The sequence below is a fragment of the Aythya ferina genome (genome assembly GCF_964211825.1).
Source record: "Aythya ferina genome assembly, chromosome: 6".
Taxonomy (NCBI): Eukaryota; Metazoa; Chordata; class Aves; order Anseriformes; family Anatidae; genus Aythya; species Aythya ferina.
In genome coordinates this window covers 41,454,368-41,469,225 of record NC_140303.1, presented here as the reverse complement: position 1 = coordinate 41,469,225, position 14,858 = coordinate 41,454,368, and the positions used below count along the sequence as shown (strand labels likewise).

Genomic DNA, 14,858 nt, shown 5'->3' with positions numbered 1-14,858 from the left:
TCACATGGGTTTCCGTAGCAGTCTCAGTTTTGCAGGATCACAATATTGCACAAATTCTACTGCACAACTGTCTAAACGTAGTCTCATCAACCTTTTCTTTCAGGTTCTACAATGGACAGCGCAACAGGAGGAGGCAGCTAAACTAGAAGCTGCTATAGCTGCTAGAAGAAAAGAAAAGGAAGATGAGAAAGAAAGGCTACGGAAAGAACAGGAAATGATCCGCAGAGCTCAGGAGAAGGAAAAAGTAGGATAAACTTTAAAGCATTTTTGCATTTGCTAATACGTACCACTGCCTTTAAAATCTTTGCCTGATCTAACTACTATGTATTCTTGTAATGTATTTAGTATTAGCGTAGAGATTAGCAAATGGTTTGAGGAGTCTTGCTTCTGTCCATTTCAGCCTAAAGCTTGCCTGGACTTGCACATCTGTTACTTTATGTTCCCCCCCCCAAAAAAAAAAAGAAGCACACACAGGGACAGTGTTTGTGACTATCTCGATGTTGCAGAAAACGAAGCGCAGAGGCTAACTGACAGATCTGTGCTTTTTAGTAGTGTGGCAAGGACTATGAAAGCTTCCAATGCTGCAGTTAAGTATGCTGCAATGCAGCAAATGAGCCTTACAGTATGTTGTCTGCAAGATACCGCACTGCACTTTGCAGCACAAGGACCTTAAAAGTGAGCCTGAAGTACAATGATAGTATTAACCACTTCACGATACCAGACGTCTATATAACATTATTCTAAGTACTTACATGGTGACTGCTTGGGAAACGACGTTGATGCAAAAGTCTAAACTTTGTCTTAGCAGAAAATCAAAAATCCACTATAGTGAATATAAGGCTTTAAGAAAATCAGATTGTCACTTACATATCTCTGTTGACCTTTTTATTTTAAGGATATGGCACAAATTCAGGAGTTTTTAGTATTAAAATTGTACCCCTTTTTCTAATTATTTTTACACTTAAATCTGGCTTGCTTAGAGTTCACCTATGGAATAGCTAAGACTGCAAAATTATTTCTGGAAAAAAATAAGTAGGAGAATATTATGGATTTATTTATTTATTTATTTTAATGCTGATGAGTGAATAGTGTAATGGGACTACTCAGTGCTGGCATGGTTGCAAGAAGAGGAGTTGCTAAAAACTGTGTCCTCATAATATGCCAGTTAAAAGCAGAGTCAAGAAAAGGCTAAACTGTTCCAAGTAGGGTACTTTCATGATGCATGTTTAAGGCTTTAGTGACGTTAGTTTATGTCACACTGCAGAAAGCCTGGGCAAAGAGAGAGGAAAATGAAAGCTTCATATATATTACCATGTTTTCTCTTTAGACTGCCTTCTCGTCTTTATTTACTTGCCATGTTTCTGTGTAACATGTCTTAATATGAGCAAATGTTTACTGATGGGACTAAAACATGGGCAATTAGACTCCCTAGAAACTGATGGATTCTCATTTCAGTAGATTTATCTATTGCTGTGATAGGTTTTGTTGTTGTTGCTTGTCTTTCCTGCAAGGACTATCTATTTTTACAGCAATTTGCTTGAGTTGTTACTAAAACAATTTACTTTACAATGCTTACTAAAAGCAGAAAAGAAATTATAGCAGACCAAAATAAATGACTTGCAGGCTGCTGAAAATGACTACCTTAGCAGAAAAAAAAATAAAATAAAAAAAAAAAATCTACACTTCTAGGCATTTCCCTATCTATTTTTATAGCACTTGAATATCTTTCCCATGCTTTGTGCAAATAAGCATGTCTTCATGCCCTGTCAAACAGGTCAAGAGCAGAAGCTCATGTTGCTTATTGCTTTCCTGATAGTAGTTTTGTATAACCATCGAATTTGGTTGTATCAACAGTTCAGCAAAAGAAACACCTGAATTAAAATGATATCTGGAGAAAAGAATCTGAAGCTGCTGAAGCTTTCTTGTCTCCAGGTAGACTCATTAATTCTCATTGTTGCAAGTCTCCAGGGCTGAAATTTGAAAAGATGCTTAACTTGTAATCGATTTTATTTGATTTGTAAGTCCATTGTTCTTGGTCATTACTACATTCCCATTTTATGTTTATCCAGTTTCTCTTCTAACTGAAGGAGTTTCTGCTTATGTTGGTTACCTGATCTTACTCCTTTTCCACAATTCATCTTAAAGACTAACTATACACAAATTACAACTAATTGCCCACAAGTTGGTTTAAAAGGATGATTTTCTCTTTTCCTTCAAAATACACAGAATGCTGACTTTTCGTAGGAATAAAATATTAAGATTAGAAGGGGCCTCAAGAGGTCTCTAGTCCAACCTCCTGCACAAAGCAGGGTTAGCTGTGAGTTCTGACCAAGTAACTCATGTCTTTATCCTTATTTTAATTTGTTTTATTTATCCCCAAGCTTATTCTATTTTTCCTTATTATTTAAGCATGTGTGTTGTATTACAAAATTGTATTGCATATATGACCTTTTCACATTGACATGTTTCCTTGTAATTGTTCTTGATTAAGATGTTGTCACTGTTCTTAGATTCTGGATTTAAAGTAATAAGATAAGCAAAAACCAGAAGTTATGAGAACTTCCACATTTGTTGTCTGCATTCATGTTCCATGTAAGAGTTTTTAGGGTGAGACGTCTTTGACATCTCAAATACCGTATTTTGACTGGTATTTGATGGATAATGTGTAAGTTGTCTCAGTTGGAGGGTATGATTGCGAGCTTTTGTGGTTTCACCACCAGCACTTGGACGTGAAGTTACAGAGAGAGAGGCAGCCCATATTTGATGACAGCTTTCTTCTTAGGTTGTGAGAAACTTTGCTGCTACTTTTTGTTGCAGCTTGTTCTGTTTATTTGTCTTTACTCGGGCAATGTTTCTGGTGGAAGGTAGCTCTAAAACAAGGCAGGGAAAAGGATTTGTGAGGCTGTGTTGACCTGACCACCAGCAATGTTAATTTTATGTGTAAATATTTTAGTTGTGTAAATTTTCGAATTTTCTCTTGCCTGTGTACAATGTCTATATGGAAAAGTCCTTTGCCTATGCACAGATGGAACAGCAGCTGTTTGAGGTCAGTAGTCATATGTTTCGTTTGAGTGTATTACATCTTAGATCCTTAAAAAGGGCTGCTAACATAATACTGTGGCTGCTTCTCTAATGAGTGTTCTGTGACAGCAAAAGGAATATGTAAAATATCCATGACCAGTGTGAAACGTGCTCACGCTCTGCCTACTTCATAATGTAGACAGGGTATGTTGGTGTGTCAAATACTTCCAAACCTGAGAATGAGTAAAATGGCAATAAATCGTAAATACAAATGCTATGTTTGCCCTATTAGATTGCGGATCAGATTTTTTTTTCTATGTATTTAAGTCCTGAATGCAGAAATATCTGTTGGTCTCTATTTAGAGATTATGAGAAAGCCTTCAGACAATGTGGAATACAAAACAGTAACAATTGCAAAAGAGAGTGTTTTATTTAATAAATATAAGTATTCCAAATAGTATTTAATAGCCAGGTTCCAACTTCCAACTGAAATCTCCAGGAGAGGTTTAAATTCAGTATAGTTTAGTAGATGATACATAAGTTATTTCTATTGCCATTTTATGCAATTCTTTTCCTATGTGAGATGATCCCTTGAGGAAATTTCATTTTAAGTAGATATCTGTATTATAAATGCAGAGGATATGGAGGTGAGATAAGGTCTCAGGCCTTTGCAGCCTTTCTAAAGGAATTTTATGTATCTAATTTTAAAATCAACAGATTATTAAGGTATAATTTTAATTAAGCCTATAATTAACATTTTCTTAGTTTATTAAAATTTCTGATTTTCTTAAATATTTGCATGCTTTACAAAATTTATATTCTCTATCTTTCCAGCTATACTTCAGATTTTAGAAACACGATGCTGTTTTTGTCAGTGAATTATATATGATAGTATTTTGAAACAATTCCAGTTTTCTTACTAAAATCATACTTCTTTCATCATAAAAAATTCTTTCCAAAAATGGTCTTTTTTTGTGTGTGTGTGTGTGTGTGTGTGTGTGTGTGGTGTGTGTGTAAATTTTGTAGTTTTCCTTTCTTCTATTTGTTGTAGCACATGCCAAGAAGCCTGCTTGGTCAAGGAGCCGAGGGGTTTCTCAGTCAGCGCAGAGGTGGTATGACGCACCATGCCATTTGCACCAAGCTGTGATATGAGCTGTGCCCCCAGCACTGCGGTTTGCAGTAAGCAGCTGAGGTCTCACGCTGGTGCCTGCAGCCTGTTCTGCGTGCTGAGAAGTGGAGAGGGGGGCGGCACGGGCACCAGCCTCAAGCCCACCCAATCCCTCTGTTCTGTGTCCAGCAGTGCACATAATAATAGAGGAAACGTGATAATTTCCCTCCTGCCCAGTTATTTGCCCTGTCTGTGGCTATGCCACCTGATGGTGATGTGCTTTGTCAATTTAGGAGTCCAGGGGCTTGCTTTCCAGGTATCTGCCTGGTCTCTCCTGAAACACCTGTGAGCTTTCTGCGTCCATCAGCAAGGAGCTCCACCAGTCGTCCACGCACTGCCTGTAGAACTCTTTTATTTGCTCTGTGTCTGGCTCTTGCTCGTTTCTTCTGAAGCCTCTGACTTCTCATGCTGGAAGAGACAGAGTTGATCCCCATCCAGCGTCTTCATCATACTTGTGAATTTGTAGGCTTCTTTTCATATTCCCTGTAAGCTGTCTCTTTTCCATCTGAAAAGCCACATCCCATTCCACCAGTGCCTGTATGAAAATAACTACAAGCACAATGAACCTTTGATCGTTACTGTTTCTCTTCTCTGTCCATATGAAAATGTGCCTTTCTGAGACGATGGAGTCAGAACAACACAGTTATATATATAATTTTCTGCTACTTTTTGAAGTAATTCTGGGCACTAGCCAGGCCTGGTTTGCTTTGCAGTGGCTGCTGATGTGTGACAGGAGGGGGTGGAGGTCCCCCCGCAGGGCGCTCGAGCGCTGAGGCAGCCAGGGCCATTTGTGCTCTCCCCCATGCAGGGGCCTTGCTTGGCCTTTGCAGAGGTCGCTACGTGCAGTCACCAGCTTTGGTAAATGCAACTGCTTGTAACTGAGAGCGTTGCTTGATGTCAGCCACGGGCACTCATCTGCATGTAGCATGCTTAGGAACTTTTGCTGTGCTTTGGCTCGGTGAGCAGCATAGAAGTATTCTCTTAGAGCAGGGGAATTTGGAGGTCTGTGCTTCTGCCAAGGTCTGAGGTGAGAGAGGCTCACCTCTGTGACAGGGACAGATAACCTCTTCTAGTAAATATAGCTGAAAAATGAAGGGGATAGAGTATGTCTTTACTACTGTCGCTGCTGATGTTGTATCATGTTACAGATACTGTGCTTCACCTCTAACTTAATACTTACTTCGAGCAGGATCCTGCTAGCAGTGCAGCTATGGCAGTTGAGAGACTCGGTGAAGATTAATAGTAATAATTACAGTAGGAGCGAAGTAAGTACACTTGTATTCCAGGGATGTTACCCAGAGAGGAGTGGTGTGCTCAGTGCCGAGCATGCTGTCTGGGTTAGATGACCTCCCGAGATCCCTACAAACCCTGAGTTGCACAGCTCCAGCATTGTTGCCAGTACCTGAGCATGTTCATCTAATGCTAGCTTAGGAACACAGTGTTGGAGTCATGCTACTGAATTTCAGCAGAATTCAAATGTTGTTGAAAATTGTACAAAAAACCCTCTGAAGCCAGCACTTCAAAGATGAGAAGGTGATTCTTGTTCCTGTGTCTAAAAACTGTTCTAGCATCTTTCCAAGCTGGTCGGTGGTTTGCGATGTTAGCTCAAGTCATCATTCAGAACTCTGGGAAGTGTGCTACTGCAGCCGTGTTTTTAAGGTAGCATTTGTAACATACGTCACAGCGAGTCGGTAATCGTAAGTTTGCTGCAAATTCCACCAGCTGTCTTTGAAGAACTGCACTGGTTTTAGGAATCCTGTGGGATTTATTCAAGAGAAGAATTCATAGTTTCACTTGAGTGATACTTACTTCAAATCTTGATTCCTCTTTTTACATCCAAAACCCCTTCTCTTTACAGATAAGCTTCCCTCCTCTGATTTTTATTTTATTTTATTTTATTTTATTTTATTTTATTTTATTTTATTTTATTTTATTTTATTTTATTTTTATTTTTATTTTATTTTATTTTCCTCTTGCTGAGGCCTTTCCTTCTCACCCAGCTTTGGAAAAGCTGCATACTTACATTCATAGGCTTCCTTCTGTTCCTCAGGAAGCTCTCCACCTCAGCCAAAACGAACGGGACTAGCACGGGTACAGCTCTTTGAGCTAACCTGGGGCATTTTATTTTAACTCAGGCAACATTCACTTCTTCAAGCAATGTAGTTAAAGATTTTGATGCCATAGTAGGAGGGAAAGGAACAAATGAAAGTGGTAGCCCCTTCAATTTGCAGAACTGAAAGCAGTGGTCAAACAAAAGTATCCATGGCCCAATTTTACTGTATTTGTTGTGGGGAATCCATACTCTCTTTTTATTCTATCTTTTGTTGGCACAGCTTATTCTGAAGTACAAATTTCATTCAAAAAAAAAATCATATTGGGTTTCCTTTAACTCAGTACTTTTCTAACTTTATTTGATATCACTACCTTGGCTTAGGAATGATTCTTATTTTGTTTACTGTATTTGTTCAATCTCCAGGTCAAAAAGTACTGGGCTGAGAAACAGCTCAAGTGGCAAGAACAGGAAGAGAAAGATCTACAACGTATGAAGGGATTAAGAAAATTAATGGCTAAACAAGCAATTAAAGACAGAGAACGGTAAAAGAAATTAAATATGAATATAGTATCAATAGGAGCTTCTTACCATATAATTTGTCTTAATCTCCTAACCTTCTAAATTAAAACACATTGAAAGAAGTGATATGTTTCTTCCTGTTTGGCAGTTACCCCAGTCTATATACAGGGATTGTATCATGGTTCTATCCTGGAAGCAATTTATTTGTTAGTTTGAATTAATTCAAATAGCCTCAAATATAAATTTTATTCTTTTAGAGGGTCTTAAACTATGCCCTCAAATTTTGAGACAATCAAATCATTACTCTCTTTCGAGTATTTAGACCCTAGACTTAGTAAATGTTGTTGCCTCTTACTCACATTAGCACTCCTCAGTTATTGATATGGTATTTAATACTGTACTGGAAAAAGTATTTCCATAGAACTGTTTGGTTTCTTCCTCTCAAACAACCTTCATTTAGGATTTTAATGAATGCCAATGAGAAAATTTTCATGATGGCTTCTGCAGACTTTAGAACCAGTATGTTTCAAAGGGTGAAATTAAAATGCAGACATGCATTAGTTGTAGCTACTGTTCACTCATTTGGTGAACAGGCTGAACCTGTTCACATTTGAATCCTTGCCAAGCAGTCTGCAGAATATGGCCTTTAATGACCTGCTGAAGAAGTACCATAAAAAGACCTTTGTACGTAGTCCGATTACAAGTGCTCTCATATCGAAGTTTGTCTTTTTTACAGAAAGAGCCCCACCAGACTGCATGGAGAAATGTAATTAAAATAGGGATAAAGTTCCATTGGTATTAGAAGACTAAACTTGGTCTTAATTATTTGCTGGGAAACACTACTTTGATCTTTTGTTGTGATATCTTGCTGACAGCTGAGTTTAAATATACATGTCCTTATGCTACAAGTAGATATGTACCTATACCTTTCCTTAAACATACCTGCATGATCATAGCTAGTAGCAAAGGAAACACACATACTTGAATTACTGATTTTTCAGCAGAACTGATTAGGAGAAAATGACCTTTTTTTAAACTTGTGTACTGCACTATGTTATACAGTTGAGGAATATTATTTTCTTACTCTAATAAACACATCAGAATAAAATATAAGGAATTGGCATAGTTCATTGAGGAGAGCAGGAAGGAAATAATCATATCTTCAGGCTATTAAAAATCAAAAATCAGTAAGTACTTAGCATTATGTTTCCATAAATTGGCATACTGTACAAAATAAAACAGTCAAAGAGAAATGCTCTCTTTTAATAATTTAGTGCTTTTCATCTTCAAAGCCTTCACAAACATTAATCAAAGAAGAACAGAGATGTTTCTGTTACTAGGTACTGTACGGCCACTAGTATGGTATAAGGCGTGTATTGTACAGAACTAAGGTATACACGATGGCATGATGATTTCACAGTGCATAATTGCAGTTCCGTAGAAACTAATTGTAATTTTTACATGTTTAACCTGTTCCAGACCACAAATCATTTTCAGATCTTTGCAGAGCTGATTGTAAAAGATGGGACAGGCTAATACAGCAATTCTTATCTGATACATTTTGTGGCTTTTCAGGGAAAGGAAAAGGTTTTTAGATGCATGAGCTAACCAACTATTCCAAGGACAAGATGTAGCCGGGATAATCATGTAGAATTTCTAATATGTGCAATCAGATATTAAAAAAAGTTCAGCCCTCATCCTGACTTGCTTCTACATTTAATTTTAAATTAAGTAATCAGGTTTATAAAATTAAAGGAAAAAAAAAAAAAAACAGTCACTGTGCTGAGTCCTAGCCCTGAATTCATGGAGCAGAGCTAAGAGAGCTAAGAGGAAAGCATTGCTATTTGTAGGAATTTTCTTACTAGCCATGAGAAATGGAGCACTGGCAGCTGTTTGCTGTGCTGCTCTGTTAGCCACACGCAGGGGGTGAAGGTGCTCATTTTTTATTGTATCTCTCCTTTACTTTGTGCTGTTTGCTGCAGTTCCCTCCGGAGAATGCTGACAGACAGACAGCCTTTCTTCTATTTCCCATTTCAGAAGCATGGATCTCAGGAAACCCCCGATGTCCTCCCTCTGTCTGTGTTCAGTGCTCCATGTTGAAGGGCCATGGAACCTAAAGAATCCAGAATATCATTGGAGAACTGGATGTTTAAGACCATTCAGAAGATCAGGCAAATTAGATGCTGTTTGTGGAGCCGGTGCTTACAGCAGCTTTGCCACAAGCTTTCCTTACATTTAAGAATTTCTTTAGAGCTCAGATATGAGTTGGGCCATGTGCCTTGACACAACCACAGCTCTCTGACTTGGGTTGCAGCATAAATTAGCAAAGGATCTATCCCATCAGTTTTTGTCATGGGAACTTGAGGCTACTTCTGAAAACTTCACGTGGGTATGTAAAGCACTGCACATCCCAGATGCTGGGAGCCTTGGCAGCATCGTGCATCAGTCCAGCCTCCTGCAGGTAGAAACACGAACAAATAGATCTTCCTAGCCTTAGTGCTGTAACCTAACCACTGGATAATGCTTTCTGCTTGTTATCAGGTATTTATTCAATCGACAACAGGGAACAGGGTAAGTTGTGATACAGACCAAAAATGCTATCTGTATTATGACCCATTTTTAAAGTTCCAGCTAAAGCTTTCATAATAAAAACGTTTCATATTGAATATTTTTCCTATTGAATATTTATGAGACAGTGTCTTACAGCATAATTTTAATGAAATTGTGCTTATCAAAAATTACATAAGCGTATGCCCACAATACTGCAAAAGGTAGTTTTACCAAACCTAATCAGTTAAGCCCATTTTTCAGCCGATGATTTATTAAAATTATTACTTACAGTGGTACTTAAAGTCAAAATTGTGTATTAATTTTTTTTTTTAAGCTTTCTATAAAATTAGTTGTACTTAATTTTACAGAGCAACAAGATGGTAGGTCCTTTCTCTGCCTTCGTCTGCCTGTTACTTAATTTGTTAATCATTTGCTATTGCTTATACATATTTATACTGGGTATGGAAACACTATAAATTATTTCCATTTGGCTTTAGTAAAGTTTTATGCTCCTGCATGTATGAAAACTCCTACAGAAGAGATGCAGTATTTGAAATTAGACCTCAGTGAGACCCCTTCAGTTTTCTTTCTTGGTAATTTATAGAAGTTCTCAAGTTGTTGAATTTCATATTTGATAATCCTGGAGTATTTTAAAACACTCATATAGTAGTCAGCTCAAGAACAGAGAAAGATTTTCAATATAATACTTTTTTTTTGGGGAGGGGTAGGGGAAAGTATTTCTGCTTTTTATTAAATTTTCTTTGTATGAAAACCAGCTTAAGCCTTCTCCCTGGAATGACATTACCGGTGAAGATGGGCACCGATGGGCTGAGGTCAACTGCATGAAGTTTAACAAGTCCAAGTGCCGGGTCCTGCACCTGGGGCGCAATAACCCCAAGCAGAGCTACAGGCTGGGAGAGGAATGGTTGGAGAGCTGCCAGGCAGAGAAGGACCTGGGAGTGATGGTGGATAGTCGGCTGAATATGAGCCAGCAGTGTTCTCAGGTGGCCAAGAAGGCCAACGGCATCCTGGCTTGTATCAGGAACAGTGTGACCAGCAGGGCTAGGGAGGTGATCGTCCCCCTGTACTCGGCTCTGGTGAGGCCGCACCTCGAGTACTGTGTTCAGTTTTGGGCCCCTCGCTACAAGAAGGACATGGAGGTGCTTGAGCGGGTGCAGAGAAGGGCGACGAAGCTGGTGAGGGGCCTGGAGAACAAGTCCTACGAGGAGCGGCTGAGGGAGCTGGGCTTGTTCAGCCTGGAGAAGAGGAGGCTCAGGGGCGACCTTATCGCTCTCTATGGGTACCTCAAGGGAGGCTGTAGCGAGGTGGGGGTTGGCCTGTTCTCCCACGTGCCTGGTGACAGGACGAGGGGGAATGGGCTTAAGTTGAGCCAGGGGAGTTTTAGGTTAGATGTTAGGAAGAACTTCTTCACTGAAAGGGTTGTGAGGCACTGGAACAGGCTGCCCAGGGAAGTGGTGGAGTCACCATCCCTGGAAGTCTTCAAAAGACGTTTAGATGTAGAGCTTAGGGATATGGTTTAGTGTAGGGCTGTTAGCGTTAGGTTGGAGGTTGGACTCGATGACCTTGAGGTCTCTTCCAACCTAGAAATTCTGTGATTCTGTGATTCTGTGAAGATTACTGTTGTAAACGTTCATCTGACTAAACTACAATGGCTACACTGATAAACAGAAAGCCTCTCTTGGGCATTGTCAGGCAGCTTTTTTCCATTCTCTTAGGACAAACTTGTTCATAGCAAAAATTACGTACTCCTTTGAACTCCTGAAAATTTTGAGAATTATAAAAATACACTAGTTTTACTGTAGTTGAAGCAGCTTTTTCTTCTCCAGTTCTCTAAAGGCAAATTGTAATTTGAAGGGGGAAGGAAGGATAACTCTGTATGCAGAGTGCGGCAGTGGCAATTCCTGCGGAAGGACTAACAGTGATATGGCAAAGAATATCCTTACAGCTTCGTAAGAAACAGAGTTTGGCAGTGGGCTGAGAACTAATAGGAAATATGGTCACAGCAGTATTATCAAGGCAATAAAAACCTATTGCAAAAAGTTGATTAGCAAAAATAATGTAATAGGTAAAGTTTCAAATTTATTTATGCTAACCTTCATTTTTTCTTTTTAAGGAAGTTTCTAATTCTTAAGTTTTCTTGCGTCTTCCAGTAACAAGATTGGGAGCAACTTGTTTCTTTTAATGGAAAGGGTTATAGGAAAGAGTTGTGCTGCAATACACAGATGTCAGAACATTTCTTCTTGGCAAAGAAAATGGAAAAAAATGAGTAATAGTGCTATAAGCTTGCTAGAGAAAAGCTAGGCTTCAGAAATGAAGTCTGAAAGGTTAGCCAACTTCTAAAATAAATAAATAAAATTGTATCTCTCTATATATAAATGAAAAAGCATTCTTTGCATTTTGCAGGTGTTTTTGATGAACCATCTTATTTTTTAAGTGGACATAAAGAACATCAGGATGGTTTTCAAATTGAAAGTAACAATTTTGAAATGAAAATTGACCATGTGTTTTTCCATTTGTATACATGCTGTTTTACAGGGTAATGTTTAGACAAGCATTGCTAGACAAGCGGTTCCTGGAGAAAAAGGAACAAGCCCTTCAAGAAGCACGTGAAGAAGAAGAAAAAGAGAAATGCCTTGAAGCACTCCGACAAAAGGTGTTTATATTATATATAGTATTTTCATACACAGTAAATATACAAACACATACTGTCATATTGAAGATTTAAAAAAAATAGTCACAAGCAAATAAATGAAGTTAAAATGCACTTTAAGTTTGCCATTAGTTCTGTCATGTGTGCTTTGTAACTGACAACTGGAACATTAAGATGTTATATCAACAGCTTCTACAGTGTAATTTGTTGTAGATATGTCTTCTATCTTTTTTTTTTAAAATCATAAGTCTGCCTTGAGTCTCAGACAAGGTTTATGAGTAATTAAAATTAAATGAAATTTAAATGAAAAGCTATGAAACTTTTACACCTTATCTTGAAAAGAACAAAAGGACATCCCAGAAAATTCTTGCTAACATTTGCTATAGTAAATGTACAAAGTTACTTTTTTTCTCATTCTGACTTTGAAGAAATAATGTTTCCTTCATATATATTTTTGTATCTTATCTCTTTGGTTTTTACTTCAAAAATTAAAAGGAAAAATCCAGAGTTCAAATTCTTTGCACTCCAGGATGTGCAGCCAAAGGAAAATAGGGGAAGGAGAGAAGGTGCTCTTTAAACCCTTCTGATTTTGGATAATTTAATCAGAATTAATACAGCAGTTCTCCAACCTGGACTACCTGTACTTAAAATTACGGTGGTGCAGCCATGACCTTCAGCATGTCCTTTGGCTTTAGGTTTAACCATCTCAGTGTGCCAGTGAAATTTTTCCTCAGTCCCTTGTGGACTGTTTGTGGCCTTTTAAGTGCTTTCACTTCAGCGTTATGGAGTACAAATTCAAGAAGAAAGAAAAAGATAATAGAGTTCAAATACTGCAAGCTGTCTTCTGTGGGAGCATAACAGGAAGCCAGAGGGACCATTAGTTCAGTCATTTTTTAAACTGTTAAGTTCAAATTAATTTCCAGTCAGTAATACATTAAGAATCTGTCCAATTATATATTTTGTCGTATTAACTATGATTTTAGTTTGTCAGTGCATTCTTTTAAAGAACTCTTTAATGTCTTTTCTAAGTTACTGGTTGAATTGAGAGTCATGATCTGAACTGACTGACCCAATTCTCTTACCAAATTAGAAAATGCTTCTAGAATTGCCTTTGACCAGGATGGAAGAGTTCCTGCTTCATTATTTTTCCAATCAATATTTATTCTTTGTGTTTCACACTGACGAAATACTTCTTCATAAAATATGCCCCTTTGTCATATGTGGAAAAAAATAATTAAGATCTCCAGTGAAATCATAAAGTTTGTATATTCACAGGGTAAATATGAAGATGACATTTTATTAAAAAGAGAGGTAGAAAAAATAATTATAGATTATTTTAAATATTTTTTCTTGTTTTAGCCATTCATTTTGCTGTCCTGACTGATTATTTTGCTCATGCATCTTTCTGTATTTTCCAAAGTAGTTTTAGCCTGTATCTGACTATATTAACACAAAGCTGCCATTCAGCTTTCAAGGTTATTTTCAGTTTTTAAGGACTGACAATTGGCATTCATAAGTATGCAGGTTACTGTGTGTTCAGCCTGCCCACATAACAGGCAATTCTCCACATTATAACATTTCTGTACTTGCCAGGCGTGCCCACTGCTATATTAAGTGCAGCCAATTAAATTGTCTCCACTGGGAAGCTGGAAAAAATCTCCCTGAGTATCAGTCTCTGTCAAAGTGGGTTTCCTACCATTTCCAGCGTGCAGGCTGAGAAAGTTTTACTGTGTTCACGAGTTGGATCTTTCCCTCTTGTTCCATATTGTTACAGTACTTTCTTAGAGATCACTGACAGCACATGGCTTGGGGGGTGCTCTGCTGCTAGCAGGCGTCCAGAGAGCCCCTGAGCTGCTCTGATGGACATTGGCCCTCAGCAGATGTTGAAGAAAAGCAGTGTGCTGATTCAGGATTTGAGTGCTCTCTGAGCATATGCAGTATGATGCAGAATGCTATTTGCTGGTCTTGAGACCTAGCTCAGCATCCCTGGAGGGGATACTCATGCTCTGGACTCAAGTTGTCAGCTTTACAATATTTATATATGGAGACAAGTTGGCTTAAGTCTACTTTTGGAATTTGTAAACCAGGTAAATGATCACATTCTGAAAGGCTGTGTGTTATTAATAAGACCTTTTCTCACTGTATATCTAAACAGATAAAGTAACTGTTATTTTCATATTGTTTCGTACTTTAGGTTTCCGTTGTTGCAAAATTAGATCCAGCTAGAGTAGTGGCTGATACAGTGGCATCTAAAGCTCGGATGGGCATCGGAACCAAGGAAGAGTTTGTTCTTCAAAAGCCACTGTTTAAGTTGCATACGTTCAGTGAAGAGCAGGTAATTGTCTGTAATGGTACAGTACGGTTTATTGTACGCAAGAATGTCATGAGAGCAATATATGATAGTGATCTTGTAGCTGAAATAGTGATGTTAACAGTAGAACATAGAGTATAGTATGTGTAAAAGTAAAAACATGAGGAGTAATAGGTGGAGTAAGCTCTCTGACCAGATGTTTGTAGATGCTGGAGGAGCACAGCAGGAGTGTACACAATTGATATTTGTGTCCATTGAGGCTACTGGGCTAGATGGATGGACTGAGCTGAGCCAACTGGGCACTTCCTGGGTGCACTGGGTGTTTCGAGTGATCTTTTTGCTGTTCCTTCATTTCAAAACTCATCCGTTTTACACTTTTAGGAATTTACTTTAAAAAGTGCCTCCTTTTCACTTGTTCCAGTTACTGTTGTACTAAGAACTTGAAATTAAGTGCCTCAGCATGAAAGTCCTCCTGACTGTAGAAAGATATGTCATGGGTAACTTAATTGTGGGGTACGTTTTTCCTTGGAACCATATTATGTGTCTCTTCATAAACTGAAAATTA

At 38.2% G+C, this 14,858-nt stretch overlaps 1 protein-coding gene across 4 annotated transcripts in view; it reads left to right on the top strand.

The window, feature by feature from the left end:
* CCDC148 (coiled-coil domain containing 148) overlaps positions 1-14,858 on the top strand; it is a 63,760-nt gene that overhangs the window by 48,493 nt on the left and 409 nt on the right. For all 4 annotated transcript variants that reach the window (XM_084524858.1, XM_084524857.1, XM_084524859.1 and 1 more), the window contains 4 exons: positions 104-244; positions 6,666-6,784; positions 11,868-11,985; positions 14,177-14,317. In XM_084524858.1, the coding sequence (XP_084380984.1) occupies positions 104-244; positions 6,666-6,784; positions 11,868-11,985; positions 14,177-14,317 (519 nt within the window). The remainder of the gene's footprint in view (positions 1-103; positions 245-6,665; positions 6,785-11,867; positions 11,986-14,176; positions 14,318-14,858) is intronic.